The sequence below is a fragment of the Geotrypetes seraphini genome, chromosome 4, assembly GCF_902459505.1.
Source record: "Geotrypetes seraphini chromosome 4, aGeoSer1.1, whole genome shotgun sequence".
In the NCBI taxonomy this organism is placed as follows: domain Eukaryota; kingdom Metazoa; phylum Chordata; class Amphibia; order Gymnophiona; family Dermophiidae; genus Geotrypetes; species Geotrypetes seraphini.
Genome location: NC_047087.1, coordinates 246747837 through 246769721, shown reverse-complemented (window position 1 = coordinate 246769721; position 21885 = coordinate 246747837). Strand labels below are relative to the sequence as shown.

General features: G+C 42.1%; 1 protein-coding gene across 4 annotated transcripts in view; it reads right to left on the bottom strand.

The window, feature by feature from the left end:
* Nucleotides 1-21885, bottom strand: part of ANK3 (ankyrin 3) — a 972780-nt gene that overhangs the window by 330917 nt on the left and 619978 nt on the right. For all 4 annotated transcript variants that reach the window (XM_033941649.1, XM_033941646.1, XM_033941647.1 and 1 more), the window contains 3 exons: nt 7528-7626; nt 6530-6727; nt 3893-3991 (listed from right to left, as the gene is read on the bottom strand). In XM_033941649.1, coding sequence (XP_033797540.1) covers nt 3893-3991; nt 6530-6727; nt 7528-7626 — 396 coding nt within the window. The remainder of the gene's footprint in view (nt 1-3892; nt 3992-6529; nt 6728-7527; nt 7627-21885) is intronic.

Sequence of the window (21885 nt, the reverse complement as noted above, 5' to 3'; positions counted from 1 at the left end):
ATTTTAAAAAACCCACAGGATAATTATCCAAAAATATTATCCCTAATTTATAATTGCCTAATTCAAATCAACTGGAATTAACTACAAACTTCAGATGGGATGAGCACTAAGACCCTGATTCTATAAAGTCCGCGTTGAGTCTGATCTACTTTCATTTAACCTTTGGACATAATAATACACATTTTTAGCTGCTTCTTTGATTCCTGCTATAATTGACCCATGATTTGGAGACTACCAGTACTTTCCTGCTCCTCACTTTTGCTCCTCTCTTGGAGTGTTTCGTAGTGATTTTCACCTTCTCTGTTCTTCCAGTCTTTATAAAATAGGCCAAGAAAAGGCACCTTCTTGCGTTATTTACATTGATGCCTTCTTATAAAGAAACCTTCTCTCCCTCTCAAAAAGCCTTATCTTCTCTTGCACACACAAACACAGTCTTTTTGTATTTCATACATACAAACACATTTTTGGAAATTCAAATTCACTATAAAGAATATCTATGGAAATTCTGAGTATTCCACAGAGCATACCATTCTAATCTTTTCACCTCCATTACTTTTGGTATAAATAATCTGACAAGGTTACTAGATCCACACATCTGGGGCAGTGAAAATTTCATAACCCAGGAAAGCATAATTATCTGTCCCATATAAAGGTTAATAAAGCACCAAGTCCAGATGAAATTCATCCAAGGGTATTAGAGAAAATGACAAAAGTGACTGCATGACTGGCTTACTTAATGCTTCAGTAGTCAAATAGGGCAAACCAGGCTCCTCAGATTTAGTGACAGGAACATTTAGTTCCTGTACTCCAAAATTAGAAGCAACACATCAACTGCAGAGAAAATACCGAACACCATAAAATAAAAGATAGTTGGGCACATAGAATTTGGGGAGGGAATGGTTAAGAGATAGAGAGAGAGCTTGGCCACACAAAATGAAAAAAGATGTAAGGTTTTTCGGGATGGCTTATCTACAGAAGATACTTAGCTTTAACCCATGTTTAGGGAAATATGAACTCAAGGGTAGAATGAAATGCCTGCCACCTGCAGGAATCCACTGGAGTAGCATGAGGTGTTTCTTTTTTTAATTAAAGTTACATAACATAGTAGATGATGACAGATAAAGACCCAAATGGTCCATCCAGTCTGCCCAACCTGATTCAGTTTAATTTTTTTTTTTTCTTCTTAGCTATTTCTGAGCAAGAATCCAAAGCTCTGCCTGGTACTGTGCTTAGGTTGCAACTACTAAAGTTTTTATATTTTGGGTTTTTTTGTTTGTTTATTTATCGCCTGCCCTTATCCCTTGATGAGCAGCCGTTATATGCACGATTTTATGAGCACGCACCAGTCACTTTAAAGCACAAAAGCAAAGAAATATTCCTGCTGGACCGCCATTTGGTCATGATGAAGGAACAAGATCAGTTACTTTTTCCATTTTCATAAGTAGCCGTTGTAGTACCGTATTTTCACGCATATAACGCGCGCGTTATACGCGTTTTTACCTACCGCGCATACCCCTCGCGCGTTATATGCATGAGCGCGGTATACAAAAGTTTTTAAACATAGTTCCCACCCCGCCCGACGCCCGATTCACCCCCAGCAGGACCGCTCGCACCCCCACCCCGAACGACCGCTCGCACGCGCTCCCACCCGCATCCACGATCGGAGCAAGAGGGAGCCCAAGCCCTCTTGCCCGGCCGACTCCCCGACGTCCGATACATCCCCCCCCCCGGCAGGACCACTCGCACCCCCACCCCGAACGACCGCTCGCACGCGCTCCCACCCACACCCGCATCCACGATCGGAGCAAGAGGGAGCCCAAGCCCTCTTGCCCGGCCGACTCCCCGACGTCCGATACATCCCCCCCCGGCAGGCCCACTCGCACCCCCACCCCGAAGGACCGCCGACTTCCCGACAATATCGGGCCAGAAGGGAGCCCAAACCCTCCTGGCCACGGCGACCCCCTATCCCCCACCCCGCACTACATTACGGGCAGGAGAGATCCCAGGCCCTCCTGCCCTCGACGCAAACACCCCTCCCCCCAGCCGACCCGCGACACCCCTGGCGACCCCCACGACCCCCCACCCCCCTTCCCCGTACCTTTGGTAGTTGGCCGGACAGACGGGAGCCAAACCCGCCTGTCCGGCAGGCAGCCAACGAAGGAATGAGGCCGGATTGGCCCATCCGTCCTAAAGCTCCGCCTACTGGTGGGGCCTAAGGCGCGTGGGCCAATCAGAATAGGCCCTGGAGCCTTAGGTCCCACCTGGGGGCGCGGCCTGAGGCACATGGGCCCAACCCGACCATATGCCTCAGGCCGCGCCCCCAGGTGGGACCTAAGGCTCCAGGGCCTATTCTGATTGGCCCACGCGCCTTAGGCCCCACCAGTAGGCTGAGCTTTAGGACGGATGGGCCAATCCGGCCTCATTGCTTCGTTGGCTGCCTGCCAGACAGGCGGGTTTGGCTCCCGTCTGTCCGGCCAACTACCAAAGGTACGGGGAAGGGGGGTGGGGGGTCGTGGGGGTCGGCCAGGGGGGTCACGGGTCAGCTGGGGGGGGCGGTCAGAGGTTCTTGGGGGGGGCGGTCGTTGGGGGGGGGGGGGGGGTTTGCGTCGAGGGCAGGAGGGCCTGGGATCCCTCCTGCCCGTAATGTAGTGCGGGGTGGGGTTAGGGGGTCGCCGTGGCCAGGAGGGTTTGGGCTCCCTTCTGGCCCAACTACACAAAGGTACGGGGAAGGCAGGTGGGGGTGTCGTGGGGGTCGGCCAGGGGGGGCGCGGGTCGGCTGGGGGACGGGCGGAGGTTCTTGGGGGGGGGCGGTCGATGGGGGGCGGGGGTTTGCGTCGAGGGCAGGAGGGCCTGGGATCCCTCCTGCCCGTAATGTAGTGCGGGGTGGGGTTAGGGGGTCGCCGTGGCCAGGAGGGTTTGGGCTCCCTCCTGGCCCGATATTGTTGGGGAGTCGGCGGTCCTTCGGGGTGGGGGTGCGAGTGGTCCTGCCGGGGGGGGGGATGTATCGGACGTCGGGGGGGGGCATCAGGCTTTCAGGATGGGGACAGACCTTCAAGGGGGGACAGGACTTCAAGGGGGGACAGTGCACGGAAAGTCAGGGCAGTGCACGGAAGTCAGGGGGGGTGAACGGAGAGTCGGGACAGCGCACGGAATGTCAGGGCGGGCGAAAGGAGCGTCGGGCATCATGCGCGGTATACCCGTGAGCGCGGTATACAAAAGTTTTTGTACATATCATCGTGATTTCTGCGCGCTATACCCGTGTGCGCGTTTTACACGGGTGCGCGTTATTTGCGTGAAAATACGGTAACTTGTTTGTACTTGGACAGAAGAGTGTTTCAATCACTAAACTCATAATTTATCTCTAGTCTCAAACTAAATTCCTACATTTCCCAGCAAAACAATGTTCTCTTGATAATTTTCTTGACAATGATAATTGTTTGGGTGTATGGGTTGGGGGGGAAGGATGATTATGAACATGAGAAAGATGAATGTGCTTTTATTGCATTACTATGAGTTGCATTGGTTGTATTGCACTGTTGTAGTTTTGGAAAATTAATAAAGAATTTTAAAAAAACAACAACAAAAAAACAATGTTCTCTTACCCACAGAGTGTTCATCTGCTCTCAGTACTCACTCAGGAAAAGACATTACAAAGATCTTTTCTGCTCTAATCCATCTCAGTCTTTCAACACAAAAGTAAATGAAACCTGTCAGACTAACATGTTCCAACTGATAACATTTTAGGTAAAAAAAAAAAGGATCCCATATTGTTAAGACACAGAGTGGTTAAATAATGCAGTGTGACAAGTTCCAATGGGAATATAAATCTAATTCTTCAATATGATCATGTTTATAAACAGCAGAAGTTTATACAAGTGAGATCATATCTTACTTCTGTAACTGCTTGAATAGAGGCTCCATGTTTCAGCAAGAGTTCCATGACTTTTGTACGATTCTTCTTGCAGGCAATATGAAGAGGTGTAAAACCGTTCTGTTAAGAAAAGGGATGTTTTAATACTGAGAATCTTCTGTCTACAAATGCTGCACCTCTGTCCCAAATCAATCTGCACATCATTGTTCAGAATTAATAGAAGACAGCAGATGGGAATGCTTCAGTCTGAATTAAAACTACATCTAATTCCACGAAAACAGATTATTTTTTCGAAATTTGATTATATTGCAAAATATGTGAAGGGCAGTTCTGTAACTGGGTGCTCTCCTTAACCAGGTAAATGTTCAGATTACTAGCACTTGCATGCAGAAACACACCCGTGCAAGTGACAGCGGGGTGCAAGTGGCATAAGAGGAATTCAATAAATGGTGCTGAATTTTCAACACCCAAAAAACTGAATTCTAAACACTATTCTATGAAGAGAGCCCTTCATAGAATAGCTTTTGGCGCCATACTTATAGCTATCAATCAGTTGTACATGTTGGCACCCAACTTAGACAAGCTTTGGGCAAATTCTGTAAACCTGTGTGCATTTTTCTGGAATGCCCATGACATAGTCCTGGCTGTGCCCCATTTCAGATATACAATACACGATTGAAATTCGGTGCCATGCTTTACAGAATATCTCATAAATAACTTCTACTCAAAAACACCTGAACCTATTCAGTATGCATAAGTCTATTCAGAAGTGGTTGTTGTCAGAAAACATATATGCTAGCAACTAATAGCCAGCTATCACCTCGTCATCAGTCTGCATACAACAGCTTCTCTTCACAACATTATTCATGATGAATATCTCATTCTCATTAAAAAGGGGTTGAATCTTATTAGAAAACATTTTTAACTTCAAAAAGCTTTTCACAAAAACATCAGAGCAACTTATCTTATATGCTATGCAAGAGAGCCACTTGCTGGTGCTTTCTCTGTCCCTAATGGGCTCACAATCCAAGCTTTTGTACTCGGGGTCCTTTTACTAAGCTGAAGTAAGCATTCATGTCACTTCCTGTTCCTGTGTATAGGGCACCTGCATTATGCACCATTAGGTGCTCTAATCAGAATCCACGTGCAACTTTTTAAAATGGAGTTTAATTGGCATGGCAATAGATTGCACCAGTTTTCAGCCAATCAAAAAAATTATTGGAATTCTTGGGAGTGTCTTGCGGCGCCAAAGTGGAGTGCCCTCTGACACCTAACGACGCCTACTTGAAAAGTAAGTGTGGTTAGGGGTGGAGAATAGGTATGGCAAACTTAGGTATTGCCTAATATACTGGAATCTACCTCAAGGATGCCTAGTGATCCCTAAGTCCACTTAGGCACTACTAGGAGTGATTTCATAAACCGCACTGTTTGTTTGACAACCACACGGAGTGACACTTACTACAATGTAGGTGTGCTTCGGTGCCATTTATAGAATCTGGCCCTATAGCCCTGATTCAGTAAAAGACACCTACAGTTAAGCACCTAGATCAGGGCACCTAACTTAGGGCTCCTTTTACAAAGCCGCACTAGCGGTTTCAGCAAATGCACCAGATTAGCACGCGCTAGCCGAAAATCTATGGCCTGCTCAAAAGGAGGCGGTAGCGGCTAGCACGTGCGGCAATTTAGCGCGCGCTATTCCGCGTGTTAAGGCCCTAGTGCGGCTTTGTAAAAGCCTTAATTTTTTAGTTGAAACAATTTTTTTTATTATTGAAAGATATCAAACAAAGAACAAAAAATACATGTTCCACATGAAAATCCATACAATGGGCACCCCCTCCCCCATTGGTGCTGTTAATGTAAAGTTCCATTAAAAATTAATTAAAAAAATTAATTGGCCAGTGGGTGCCTAACTCGGTAGGTGCCTACCACTTCGATGGAGGCGTCTACACCAAGGCACCTATCAGCAGGTAGACATGGATAGAGGTGGATTTGGGGCAGAGTTTGGGCATGGATTGAGTTAGTTACCAGTATTTTAGACCAAAAAAACCCTAGTTTAATATACCAGCGCCTAAGCTGTACATGCCTACTGATGCTTAAGTTGATTTAGATGCCACTAGACGCGATTCTACAAATGGTGTCTAACTTTGATTGGCATGCGATAGGTGCTGCTTTCCTAAGTGTCTACCGAGTTAGGTGCCATTTATAGATTCTGGGCCTAAGTACTCCCATGTTAACCCTGGTTACTTGCTCATACTAAGTATAATATGCCAGCTGGCTAATGCTTCCATGCCCACTCTTCAGGAAGGCATATATGTATTATGGATATTTCACCAACCAACCTGCACAATTTATAGAATACCATCAGTTGCAAAGATTGCATGGCACACTTAGGCATACTCATTTATGCCAGCCACTGTACCCATCATAAGTAGGCATGCCTAACTTTTGACATGCTAATACAGCTTTGTTCTAATGTTTTATAGTAGCTTAGGTGTGTCTTTAAGTCATTATAGAATTGGTGCTAAGTTGTCCTAAGTACTTTTACCGTAGGGAAAAATGAGATGTTCTCTTTAGTACATCAGGATCTAAATGCTGGAAGGAGCTGTGTGGATGCAGAGAACATGCCTTAGAGTGGATAATAATCTATAATATACTCACAAGTGCTTTGGCATTAGGATTAGCTTTCTTGTCCAGAAGAACCTTGGCTACTTTAAAGTGGCCACAGTGGGCAGCAACATGCAGCGCAGTCAAGTAGTCATTAGTGACATCATCAACAGGCACATTATGTTGAAGCAGAAGTTGAACACAGTTTAGATGGTCACCTTGTGTTGCCATATGCAGTGGAGACAAACCATTCTGTAAAAGAGAATGCAAGAAAGTTGAAAGGAGGGACATGTAATCATGCAGTCTTCTTTAAAGCACTCAGCTATTCTCTTTTAAAAAATTAAATCCTTCTAGAAATTTAAAATGTTGTGAATATTAAGTACATAAGTATCCCCATATTGAGAAGACTGAAAGTCCATCAAATCCAGTTCCTGTTTCCAACAGTGGCCAATCCAGGTCACAAGTACCTGGCAAGATCCCAAAAGATTAAAACAGATTTTATGCTGCTTTATGCCCAGGAAAAGGCAATGGATTTTCCCAAGTCCATCTTAATAAAGGTTTATGGACTTTTATAAACTTGTCCAAATCTTTTTTAAACCCTGCTAAACTATCCACTTTTACCACATTCTCTGGCAATGAATTTCAGAGTTTAATTACTTTAAACAATCTTTTTTAAATTTACTACCTAGAAGCTTCATTGTATGCCCCCTAGTCTTTGTATTTTTGGAAAGAGTATACAAGCAATTTATGTCTATCCATTCCACTCCACTCCATATTTTATAAATCTCTATCATATCTTCCCTGAGCCATGTCTTCTCCAAGCTGAAAAGCTATTATAATATTCAGAGTTTTGTTCTCAATTCCTTTCCTAACATTCTATTTGTTTTCATAACCACCACTGTACACTGAGCAGGTTTCATCAGAGAGTTCTTTGTAAACATCTTTAATTTTCTAGAAGTTTCTAAATATATGAATAGCCCAACTATTTCTAACAGGTTCTACCAATAATAATCTCAAAGAATGCTAAATAAATATTAATGCCATATAAATACCTTTGTTTTAGAAAGAATGGGTGCTCCTCGATCAAGAAGCATTTCCACAACCTGACCATGGCCACTTCTTGCTCCACAATGGAGAGGTGTCAGACCATCCTAGGCAAATTGAATAACATTATTCAATTTCAACAATGTGAAATCACGCCTTTCAGGAAATTTGAAAATATAGTATTCATTATTCAGTGTGCTATTATATTACAAATAACCCTAAAGAAGGGAATGGTTTGAATCCATAATGGGCCTTATTTGAAAGGAGGTTGTATGACTAGTTCAAGAGAACCAATAGGTTTTATTGTATAAATCTGTGAACCTCCTTAGAATATATGGCATTTCTAAAACCACAGTACAAAAGGAAGTGGGAACCACAACATCTCTGCTCACTGAGAAACGATCAGAACATTAAAAAAAACATTTTCTAAATGACCTTGGGCTTATTTAACAAAGATAATATAATGGTGCAGGAGAAAGTATAAAAAGCATAAAAATACTGTTAAAAAGATGAAGTGCTTCTCAAAAATGTATAGCACTCTTTTACCAGAGCTCAACAAAGGAGATTTGAAAATAATGGGAAAAAGGAACATTTGTAACAATTAAATTCTACAGTGGACAAATCCAAAAGAAAATTTTCTCAAATCATTACCCCACACAAGAAAACATGGGGGAGGGGGAGTGATGAGAAAAGCTTGGTAGTTGGAAGGGAAGAAAGATGGAGAGGCAAGGTGGGACACAGAAAAGAGAAAAGATTAGAAGCTGAGAATGCTAGGCACATGGCAGAAAGAAAAAGGGAAAACAAAACAACAAATGCTGAAAAACAAACAGTCCAATATTCAAAATGATTTAGCCAGCAACTGACCAGTTAAATTACTTGGTTGGAGCTAGTTGCTAATATGCTGTGGCACTTAACTGGCTAAGTACTGCTGAATATAGTGGTTGGCTATATTGGGGGGCATTTGGGAGTGGATTCAGCATTAGGCCACTTAAGGGCTATTTTCAACACTTAAGCTGCCAAGGTTAGCGCATAAAACCTATCCAGCACAACCAATCCCAACCAAATATCTAACACTCTATTTACCCTTAGATCTCTCTAATACTCTTTTTTCTATCAAACGTTATCTAAAACCCATAATTTCACCCTATTCTTATCTCCTAAAGACCTCCACTTCCCTTTGGTAACTCTTTATCCAATGTTTATTACCTTAAAAAATTATATGTCATCGCTTATTCTATTCCTTTTAATTTGAATGTAATTCTTGTTTTTAGTTTGAATGTAATCCGCCTTGAACCGCAAGGTAATGGCGGAATAGAAATCACTAATGTAATGTAATGTAATGTAATAAATGAGACCACATAAATGTCTGCCACTTAAATAATGAATACACCATGTTCATGTGTAATAAGTGTTCTTTCTTAATTGCATATGACACAAAAGTATGGAAAATGGCTATTATTCCCCTCAAACTCTGCTTTTATGTCCAGGACATATTTTAAAATTTCAATTTTTTTTTTTTTTTACAGAACATTCAGATTTATCCCATACTGAGTAAATTTAGGGGCTCTTTTACTAAGGCACAACATCCAGCAGATGCATTATGCTTTCTATGTAGCCAATTTATCAAGATAAGAGGGAAAAAGTACTTCAAAGAAGCTTGGCGTTCTAGAATGTTACACATTTTAACAATGGAAAGTATGCAATTATCAGAATGGGACAGTAGACAGAGAAGACAATTTTTTTACTATTTGGCAACCTTATTTAGATACATTAACACCACACACTCACAGTCGCATATTAAATTGAGAGAAATTGAGAGGGGACAGGTTTAGAACAAATGCGAGGAAGTTTTTTTTTACCCAGAGGGTGGTGGACACATGGAACGCGCTTCCGGAGGTTGTGATAGGCCAGAGCACACTATAGGGTTTCAAGGAAGGTTTAGATAGGTTCCTAAAGGATGAGGGGATTGAGGGTTACAGATAGATGTAGAGGTAGGTTACAGAAATGGTCAGGAACCACTTCACAGGTCACAGACCTGATGGGCCGCCGCGGGAGCAGACCGCTGGGCACGATGGACCTCTGGTCTGACCCAGTGGTGGCAACTTCTTATGTTCTTATTTAATATGTAATTACAGTTCTAAAATGGGAAAAAAGGGGATGGAATTGGGTATATTTGCTTTTAGTGATAATGTTTATTATATATTAACTCTGTAATTTTTGGTTTTCTTCTTATATTTGAAATTATTGTTTTACTATTTTGTTTGTATTTGAAATTTAATAAATATGATTTACACTAAAGAAGCATCTGCTAAGATGTGTGATGCCTACAAGGTATATTTCGGCATATCTGTTGGGAATCAAGACAAACATTGGGCACCTCACTTCACATGTGAGCACAGCAAAAAATCTCTGGACAATTTTGGTTTGTCACTAGGATAGTGGAATTTTTTTTCTATAAAATGTCTTAGAATGTTTAATTTTTTTTAAATAGTTAAATTAAAAAATGTTCAATGTTATTTGAAAAATTGCAAGAATTTCATATACATTAGTCATAGATGAAATAAATTTATGGTTTTCATTACCACAATTTAATTTTGTTCTTCTACAGGATGATATAGATAGGGAAAGATAGTCATGAAGTTTGCTATCCCAAGAATTTGATGGGAACCCACTAACCACTCAAGCAACTGTTACTTCTGCATGGTGAACCCTTTCAAACATTAAACAGGCAAGCATGTGTCTACAATCACATATCCAGATATTCCTTCATCCATTGCCCTGGTGCCATATTGCCCTGAGCTCCTCATACTCATTCCCCCCAGAAAGAGAGCAGTTGTCTTCAGAAGAGAGCAGCGAGTCAGAGAGTGAGGGAGACATTGTAATGATAATAATACATGTAGCTTTATTTATATCCCATCATACCTTTTCAGTTTAAGACGGTATACAAGAGGAGCTGTAAAGACAGCGAGGTAACATCAGTTAGATTTGGGAGGGGTAGGTAGACAGATAGGTGACGGGGAGAAAAGGGGTAGGGGGAAGGGTCATGTAAAGCGTGGTAGGTGTTTACAATATTAATGGTGATGAGAGAAACCCATACAATCCAAACCAAAAAGACCTCAACAACTTGATCAGAGATCTTGGTCTCAGTAAGTCCAATACCAAGTTTTTGATGTTTAGGCTCAAGAAGTAGAACTTGGATGAAAGTGTGCAAGTCACAGATCAGAGGAAGTGTCACCAAGCTTTTACAACCTTCTTCATCTATCAAGATGGGCTCTGCTTCTGCCACAATATGACCAGTCTGTTTGAGGCAATTGGAATCACCTGTAACCTGAAAGAATGGCATCTCTTCACTAACAGCTTATCCAGGAGCATCAAAGCTGTGCTGCTCCATAATGGAAACAAGTACCCATCTCTTCCACTTCCTCACTCATTGCACCTCAAAGAGGGTTATAACAGCATCAAGACCTTGCTAGGCGCCTTGAAATAATAATGAGTACAGCTGGGAGATCATCAGAGACTTAAAAATGGTGGCATTCCTAATGGGTCTCCAAAGTGATTTTTTTCAAGTTTCCCTGCTATCTCTGTCTTTGGGACAGCAAGGACACAAAGGCACCCTACCAATGGCATGATTGGTCACAATGAACCAAGTTCTCAGTGGGGAGAAGTAACATCAAATGGGAACCACTGGTGGACCACCAGAAAGTGACGCTGTCACCACTGCACATGAAATTGGGCCTAATGAAACAATTTGCCAGTTCTCTAGATATGGAGTCAGCAGCCTTCAAGTACCTTCAAGTCATCTTTTCTAATCTGTCTGAGGCAAAGTTCAAGGCTGGTGTCTTCATCGGACTACAGATAAAAGAAGATCCTAGAGTTTAACGAATTTCACAAGAAGCTAACTAAGAAGAAGGAAACTGCTTGGAATAGCTCTGTCGCAGAGGTTCGGGGCTTCCTGTGTAATCACAAGGCCGAAAACTATGTGGAGTTGTTGAGAATCTGGTGAAAAATTAAAGTAAAATGGGCTGTAGGATGCCTCTCAAAGTCCTTGATGCTCAGCTTGAGACATTCCAACATACTCAGAGGAACGAGGTGAGGATTTCCACAAGGAAATAGTGGACTTAGAATGCTGCTACCGAGAACAATATAATGAGAATATGATAGGAGACTACATCTGGGGGTTGATTCGTGAAACTGACTTACAATATAATTGCAAATCTTGAAAAACTACTCACTTCTAAATCTTCTGAGTTCATCTTTATATAACTTCAAAATAAATACATGGTGATTGAGATTCATATGTTGCTTTTTATGACTTTATAAGAATGAAAAGATAAAAATTTGGTGGTTTTATGTTTTAAACAGGTAAACTGTAAAATTTGACTATCCTGGTCAAAAATGCAAAGTTTTATGGAAATAACAGACATTTTTTTTTACTTTTTAGGCATGAGCAATTATGAAACTACACTTTACTGCCCAGGAACAAAAAATCATATTGCATAGTGATATCAACTTAAGCAGCTATGTGTTAGCTGACTTAAAAATAACCAGATTTTCAAGACCAAAGCCCACACAGGTACTAGCTTTGAATATCTGGGAATAACGTTGTTGGTGAGAAGTCTGCAAAAAGAAGACATGAGGACAGAGGAAACTTGTGTTCAAAAGAGCAAGAAAAGAAGGAATAAGCAATGATGATGGAAAAATCAAAGTACGAGGGAGTGCTGAAAAGTTCTCAGCCCAACCAACCAACTTCCTAAATTTTGAGCGTTATTTTGCCACTGTAGCTGAAAAGAGTGTTATCTTATTTTGTTAAGTGCCAATTTACAGAAACAAAATTCTATGTTTTGACACTGTTTCAGATCATTGATTGAACCACATCCATGTCATTCTCTTCTTGGTTGGGCTGAGAACCTTTCATCACCCCCTGGTAGATGCAAAACTATTTATAGCTAGTGAATTTCTCTGCAGTTTTTCTCATGTTAATTAGTAGAACGTGGCTCATATTTAACTCTTGGGTGACGTCAGACTTCAATTTGATTTTGATTCAAGTCACCTTGCAAATTGTCCAGCTTCCTCACCTCTACTGAAGAAATATACTCAACTATGTTTTCTAAACAACATTTTAAGATAAATCAAAGGAGAACCTTGAGAAGGAGCCCACAAGGTCTCAGCTTTTTCATTCCTTCACTTCTCCGATTTATTAAGCACACTAATCCCCAGTTGGGAATCATTTCTAAAGACCAGTTGATCACTAGAAACAAAGGGAGTATCAAACCAACAGGCCGTTCTATGTTTTACCATACTGTTTTAACATATGTTGTCCGATCTCCATGCCCCCCTCCCCCCTCAAAGTCGCTTTATTGAAATGGTTTGTTGCCTTCCTTCAAAAGAAATTATAATTGTGTTGCAAGCCAGAAAAAACTGCTGCTATGACAACTAAACAAAACACTGAAAGAAATTCAGAAGCTACCCTTACTTGAAAATTCATTTGCACAGATCATCCCTAGTCTAAATGTCTGACAACGCATATAAACAGAAGATTTCCTTGTTAAGCCGGGCAGGAGTCTTCAAGCTACTGTAATTAACCCTGGACCTATTGTCTATCTCACACAGTTAAATAACTTGCCTTCTTTCATAAATGCTTGCACTGAACATTTTAAGCTGTAATTAAGTAAACATAAGCAGTTTGTGATTTTTAACACTGAACAAGGAACATTATGTCCTTTTTCCATTTTATAAGAAACATTTTCTGAGATACACAACAGGAACGAAAAGGAAACAGGACGCATGAATGCTCAGGATTCTACAAAAAATTTAATCCACCGTAAAAAATATCAAAGTTCATCAGAGTGCAGATACAATCACATAGATCCCTCGACATGAGGAAGTGGATGGCTCCCGTAGTTTCTACTCGGATTGTGTATTCCTCATAGCATCACTTAACATCCTAATTTGACATTTAAGGATCTTTCCTTCTCCCGATGAAGACGAGCCAGCTGAAACATGGCCATGCTGAGAGATCTATGTGATTGTGTTTGAACCCTGATGAACTTTGACACTTTATTATGGTGGATTACAGTTTTCATAGAATCCTGAACATTCACATGGCCTACTTCCTTTCTGTTCCTGCTGGGTGCTACGTGAGACACTCTTTCTCCTTTTTCGGTTTCTGAGCTACGCAACAGCATAACATAAAACAAACTGGATCAATTGCATCATGAGTGCCACCATAAATGGTGTGACGCAGGTCACTAAAATGCTCCAGTGTGATGTATTTGCCTTTGCTGACTCTGTTACTGGCACCTCATACTACAGGGGAACTACTGATCCACGTGGGGCGTGAGCATGCAGGTGGCTTCCCCTCTGAGAATGACAAGCAGAGGAGAATAGGTGATGTCATAGAGCACAGGTGTCGAAGTCGGTCCTCGAGGGCCGCAATCCAGTCGGGTTTTCAGAATTTCCCCAATGAATATGCATTGAAAGCAGTGCATGCACATAGATCTCATGCATATTCATTGGGGAAATCTTGAAAACCCGACTGGATTGCGGCCCTCGAGGATCGACTTTGACACCCCTGTCATAGAGGGACATAAGAACCCAAGCTTAGGAGGGCAATTTCCCCCTAATATTTAGCTGGTAGCGTACAATGAATTTAAAGACATTGACCACTGCAGGCTGAATTTGATCCAGATATTCAATGCCAAGCTTAATCCTGGCATCAGCACGGAGCTTCCTTGCTCACCAGCCCAATACGCATACTGCTAGGCTACTGCTCTGCATACATTCCCATGTCGCTGACATTGCTGACAGACTGTACGAAGCAGCGGAAGATGCTTTGGTTTGTGCAGGCCTTTAGACTTGTATCGCAATGGATCCTTAATTTGTCACGTAGGTTTTGCATCCATCTCCATAATTACTTGACCTTGATTATTATCTGATTCAGTGGATTTGTATGAACAGAAGATACTGTTGACGCAAACTGTTGAAGCCATTCTATGTTTGATCTTTCAATCAGAGGGCAGACTTTTGAGTTTTTCCACTTCCTCTGTCTTTCTACAGTTGTCAGATTCTGTTTGTATTGCTAGTTTCCATTTTTATATGTACAACTGATACTATTCTTTTATGATTATGTATAAATGCATAAATGAAATAAAATGTAAAAATTTGTCAGTATTGAGTGGCAGGCTTGAGCCCTGCTGTAATAATTAGATGTTACCGAGTTCCTTTTAGAAACCTTGCATGGCTTCTACATATGGAAAAACCAGCATTTACAAATGCATATTGGCTACATATGTAAACAGTGATTTCTAAATACCACTATCCATGTATAGAAGCTCACAAAGTATAGATTCAAAGGGGGTGAATTGTAGGTGTGGTTTGGGTGGGCCAAAATTTATACATGATTTCTAATTTTACAGTGCAAATATACTGCATCTATAGTTTTAATAGTTACCTGAGTAGTTCCTCATCTGATGCATTCATTAGTTTTGGGTTTGAAACGAGGGATGAAGGGGGACAATTGCGCTTATCTACCAGTATTGTCTTTGCCTTCTTAATGTAAAATTATACATTGAGGAATCAGTGCTTAACATTAGCATTCGCATTCCCTTCACCTGCAACTGAAAGCTAATCACCATCAATCAATAATCACACAACTTAGTTTTATTGGAAGAAATATTTGGCCGCAGCTTTATTATGTGTCTGAATATTACCTCCACTTACAATACAATCTGTGTCCAAAAACCAACAAACCCTCAATGCATATTTCACACACTCCCAGGGAGCTATTCGGTATCGAAACTAGCTCCTGTTAAGTCTTTAAATTTATAACATTCCCCTAAACATGACCCACGGTGACGCAAGGTCATGCTTCCACTCCCCTCCCCCCCAAACATGACCCACGGTGACGCAAGGTCATGCTTCCCCTTCCCCCAAACATGATTCATGGTGACGCAAGGCCATGCTTCCCCTCGCAGTGGTATCGCCTACGAGTGTTACATTTATTTATTTATTAACTGCTCATCTCCCAGATACAACTGGGCCAAACCCCATTTTCCGCCCCACCCAAAGCTGCGACCACCTCCCCCCAACCCCATAAGCTCCACCAAACCCACCCAAGTCGATATATAACATGTACACCCCCCACCCCACCCCACAACACTGACACAAAACATAACACCAGCACAAATGGGAGGGAGGGATAATCTTTTCCTGAAGAGACTACTCTACTGTTCCCCTTTCCTCACAGAATTCACTCCAGACTGCCACAACATCCAACCAATCATATGACTGCTCCACCCCATCACCTTAGAAACCTCCCTAATCATTTTTCTTTCTTACAAGCTCTATTAACCCTTTCTTACCTCCTCTTATAAACTTGTCAATCCTTATTCTACAGACCCTTGACAACACCTCATATATTCCCCTCACCCTCTGCCCCCCTCCCCTTCCCAGTTTACCCACATCATCATCAGCTCAGCTAATGTTATATCACACCAGATGAATCGGGTGTTCTTCTTAACACTTATATATAGAAATGTCTAGGATATGGCTCTTACATGCACCATTTTGCTACATCTCATATATGAAGTAGAGAAAATTGGTATTTCCGCATATAAGCAGCAGCAATTATATATGGAAGATGCAAAGTGATGTTGGTTTTTCTTGCAAGTGTAGGTTTTCATGCTCATGCATCCCCTCTTTCTTTCTTCTTTTGTTTGGTTTTGTCAGGGGTGAAGGCGAACACCCAATTTTGGGTGGGCCTGGACCCAAGATGGATGGGCAAAGAAAAGCCACCCACTACTCTCCGCCTAGCATCTTTCTCCCCACCCCCCAATCATCTTGCAGGCGATCTGGGCTCTCAACTCCCTGCATCCCACAGGCGATCGGAGCACTCAACATCTGCCCCAGGTGATCTGGATGTCAACTCTTCCTCCTCCCCATCCATGCATCTTTTAAATGCTACTTTGCCGGCAGCGAGCAGTGACTGACATAAGCTGCTCAGTGCTGGCTCACAGTCTTCCCTCTAAAGCAACTTCCTGTTCCCACATAGGTGCTCCTACATCAGAGGGAAGGCAATGAGCCAAAGCTGAGCAACTTGTGTTGGTCACTGCTCGCTGCCGGCAAAGTGGTGTTTAAAAGTTACGTGGATGGGGAGGAGTTCACATCTGGATCACCTGGGGCAGTTGTTGAGTGCCCAGATCGTTTTGGGAGGGCTTGGGGATCCCTGCCAAAAACATCATAGGTGTTCGGCAACTAGGTGGGCCTAGGCCCACCCATGGCTATGCCACTGACATGTATGCACTGAATATGAACATAAAAACATAAGAATTGCTGCTGCTGGGTCAGACCAGTGGTCCATCATGCCCAGCAGTCCGCTCACGCAGCGGCCCTTAGGTCAAAGACCAGTGCCCTGAGTCTAGCCTTACCTGTGTACGTTCTGGATCAGCAGGAACTTGTCTAACTTGGTCTTGAATCCCTGGAGGGTGTTTTCCCCTATAACAGTCTCCGAAAGAGCTTTCCAGTTTTCTACCACGCTCTGGGTGAAGAACTTCTTTACGCTTGTACGGAATCTATCCCCTTTCAACTTTAGAGAGTGCCCTCTCGTTCTCTCCACCTTGGAGAGTGTGAACAACCTGTCTTTATCTACTAAGTCTATTCCCTTCATTATCTTGAATGTTTCCATCATGTCCCTTCTCAGTCTCCTCTTTTCAAGGGAGAAGAGGCCCAGTTTCTCTAATCTCTCACTGTAAGGCAACTCCTCTAGTCCCTGTACCATTTTAGTCACTCTTCTCTGGACCCTCTCAATTAGTATAATATCCTTCTTCTTCTTCTCTGGACCCTCTCAATTAGTATAATGTCCTTCTTCATGTACGGTGACCAATGATTAAAATACCAGCACTTTCATGAATAAATACTAAAATTCTAGCTATGTAAATAAAAGGCACCTAAAAGCAATAGTGTGTAGTTGGAAGGTGGGTGTGCACACAGGTGGCATTTGGGTGGAAAATGGGTAGGGCACATAGTTATGCAAATACATTTTGGAATACTACAATTTATGTGTGCTTCAGCAATTTAGGTGACCGATGCAGCACGGCCCCGACGTGGTCACCAGTGGTGGATTGATGCCGGCGTCGGAGGATCTCCTGTGGCCTGCCCTTTCTTCCCCCTCTCCTCGGCGGACTTGCACTCCTGCAGCTGCATTGTTGGACACATCGAAGGGAAACTGAACTTCACTTCAGGAGTCTGCTGTTGGCAGCGCCTGGCCTTGCCTGTCCAGTGACTGGTGTCATGGTGGTCTTCATTGGCATGGTTCCCGGTCCTGTTTCTTTGGTGGTGGCCGGTTAACCTGGTTCAGCAGACTGAACTCACTATCAAGCCACCTCAGAGACTTTTCTATCTCTTAAATATGATTTATTTTATTTTTTATCTTCTTTCGTTATTTCTATTTCTTTGATTTTTGATCTTGGAAATGTATTACATATTTTTATTTTAATCAGGTACTTTAGCTAGATTGTGAGCCTTCAGGATAGATAGGGTAGTTTTTCTCAAGTACCTAATTTCATTTTAGTTTGATACATTGTAAACCGCTTAGGTCAGTAAAATGCAGGCGCGGTATATCAAATCTTAAATAAACATAAACATATTTACATCAGCTCTATGACTGTCTTTGTGAGGATTTTTGGATTGTATTTGCTGATCCTTTTGATTATAATTAAACAATTTTTGTCTGGGAACCACATGATATTTGTATGCCATTTTCCTTTCTCTGGGGATGTCATAAAGACACAAGACAGCCCAACATATAATTCTATCACCTTAGGAAGAACACTCTAAATGTGCAAGTGTTTGCATGGCCTGGATAGTAAGGAGAAAGGTGGGCTACATAAGAAAATATTCATTTATTTGGATCACCTTTTGAACTTCAAGATGGCTTTATTTGTAAGTCTGGTGGCTAATTTTGGCATTGCTTCCATTCATAATTTCCCTAACAAATTCCTAAGACTAAAGAATGACTTTGATGGGCTGTTGCCTTAAAATGGTAACATCCTGCATCTAGACCAGTGGTTCCCAACCCTGTCCTGGAGGAACACCAGGCCAATCGGGTTTTCAGGCTAGCCCTAATGAATATGCATGAGAGAGATTTGCATATGATGGAAGTGGTAGGCATGCAAATTTGCTTCATGCATATTCATTAGGGCTAGCCTGAAAACCCAATTGACCTGGTGTTCCTCCAGGACAGGGTTGGGAATCACTGATCTAGACTACTAAAAGCTTTTATTTTTTAATTTGTAAAAGGAGGAATAAACCAGGTACATTTTGGTTTTAGGGTTTTCGCTCCTACTTAGGGTGATATTGTCTTTAAATATATTTTGCTTTTAAAATGTTCATTTGCAAGACTAATGTGACTTTTGAAAACAATAAAATAAGCAACACAAAATGGTTATTATTATAGACATGCCATGTCACAGATGTTTTTTCCCCATCATCAGCTCACATACTAAAACATCCTTACCTCCCATGTGCAGCATCTTTATTCCTTCCTTCCTTCCCTCCCCCACCCTGCTCACAATTAACTTTCTCTTCGCGTCAACGGGTCAGTGGCAGCGATTCCTGCATACTGCCTGCCACGAACCTGGAAGCCTCTCCTCTGCTGTATCCTGCCCAGGCAGAAACAGGAAATTGTGTCAGAGAGGGCAGAACACAGCAGAGGAGAGGTTTCCATCTTGGTGGTAGGCAACATTTAGGAATCACTGCCGCTGACCCATTGAAGCAACAGAGAGAAGGGAGGGAGATGCAAGGACCCTGGGAGGCCAGCCTGCACCCCCAACACTGGCGTTAACAAAACTCCATCACTGCTGGATGGGCCAGGCTCACCCATGTCTAAGCCCCTGGTTTTTGTACTGTTTTTGTGCGTGTTTCCTCCTACACTATTGATTTGACTTTCTAAACTGCTTCAATGTCTTTCTACATATTGGTGGTATATTAAACAAAGCTGAAATTGAATTTGTTTCTGAAATTGCTGTTGCTATCATATATGCCAGCAAATACATGATAAAGAGCTGTATAAGAGTAGCGATTGTGGAAGTCCTGTGGAACCTACAGGATTCCCACGGGTATCAAATAATGAGGCCTAGAATGCACTGAGAGAGACAACTGGAACCCCCAGAATAAGGCTTGGAATGACCAGAGAAACAGACTGAGGCCTAGAACACTAATTGGTTGAATAGTGAATACCATCTAAAAAACCATGAGAGGCTGTTCGGGTTGGGAGAGCTGGAAGAAAGTAAATAATAGCATTAACTCTTGCAAGTATGGGTGGGAATGGAGGAGATTACTTGTAGGGATGGGTGGAAATGTAATGGATCTTAGCAGGTACGGGTGGGTATGGATTAGATCCTATTGGGGATGGGCGGAAATGGGTAAAATTTCTGTCACTGTGCAACTTTTCAATACAAGGCAGTTAGATGGCATCGTTATACATATTTTACAAAAGGCTTCATGTTTGGCAGATGTTTTTTGTAAAATACTAGGGGAATTAAAAATATTCTGATCCAAACTTCTCTACCTTAACTGTCTAGGTACTAGTAAAATTAAGCTTTACATATAAGCCATACATATAAAATGAAGCTTTACATATAAGTCATAAAGGGGATAATTTTAAAAGCTATACAGGCATAAGCAGTGATTTAAACTCAAATTTTTTTTAATTGCCTAAGGGCTGCTTTTACAAAGCCACGCTAGCGGGGTTAATGCGTGTGACTTTTTATCACACGCTAACCCCCTTACTGGCCATAAACTACCACCTGCTCAAGAGGAGGCGGTAGCAGCTAGCGCGTCCGGCGGTTTTGCGCGCACTATTTTGTGCGTTAAACCGCTAGTGCGCCTTTGTAAAAGGAGCCCTAAGTGATGAGGGTAATTTTATAAACCATTTACCGGTATGTGTGTAAAATGCTGATTTATACATGTGTATGGCCTCTTATACATTAGGCCAATGTATGTATTTTGCTGGTAGGAATATAAAAAGTGGAGTTTGGGTAGAGTGTTGGTGAAGTTTGCAAGTACAAGCACAAATGATAAAATATGGTAATCTATGCGCACATGTAAATCTAAGAATGGATATTTATATCTACTCAGGAGCAGGAGTAAATTGCCACACCTGCAAGATAGGTGTGATTTCTGCTTCTTTTGCTAGTACAGTAAAACCTTGGTTTGCGAGCATAATTCGTTCCAGAAGCATGCTTGTAATCCAAAGCACTCGTATATCAAAGCGAATTTCCCCATAGGAAATAATGGAAACTCAAACGATTCATTCCACAACCCAAAAACTTTAATACTAAATACTATATGTACTTGTATTGCAAGACCTCGCTCATTTAGAATAGTCGCTACACTCCCACAGCGTCAGAGAGAGAAAAACCATCGGCTCAGTTGTGGTGATGCGACACGTGTATACTGTATGAACTCGTATTGCAAGACTTTGCTCGTTTAGAACAATCACTACACTCCCATAGCGTCAGAGAGAGAAGAACCATCGGCTCAGTTGTAAGGATGTGAAGCTTGTATATTGTATGTACTCGTATTGCAAGACTGCTTGCTTAGAACAGTCACTACACTCTTGCAGCGTCGGAAAGAGAAGAGCCATTGACTCAGTTGTGATGTTGTGATGTGTGTATACTGTATGTACTTGTATTGTAAGACATTGCTTGTATATCAAGTTAAAATTTAATAAAATGTTTTGCTTGTCTTGCAAAACACTTGCAAACCAAGTTACTTGCAATCCAAGGTTTTACTGTATTTTATAAAAACACATAGGTGTCTATTTGACCAGAAATATCAACAAAGAGATAAGTTAATTTAATCATGTATTTTTAAGGAGAATAACTAATGGGCAGACTGGATGGACAATTTAGGTCTTTATCTGCCGTCATTTACTATGTTACTATGCAAGTATTTAATAATCCATAGTTGTTTTAATAATGCATAGTTGTTTTAATATGTGCATATATGCAAAATAGACTGGGAAATCTGTGAGCATTAAGTATCTGGTATAAATATGTGCATGTATGTTTTCTAGGGCAGTGTTTTTCAACCGCTGTTCCGCGGCACACTAGTGTGCCGCGAGATGTTGCCTGGTGTGCCGTACGGTCAGGGCCGCCATCAGGGCAGTACCACCAGTCTAGGGAGAGGGGCGGTCCACCCCACGTGGACAGGAGAGAGCTGGACGGGGGACCCGCGGAGTTCAATACATCTCGAGCCGCGAGGCTCGTCTTCTGTTCCTGCCTGCCCTGCAGCTAACATATAGCCGATCGCAAGCGTTCCCCGATGTCAGCGCTGACGTCGGAGGGAGGGCTTAAGCAAAGCCTGCC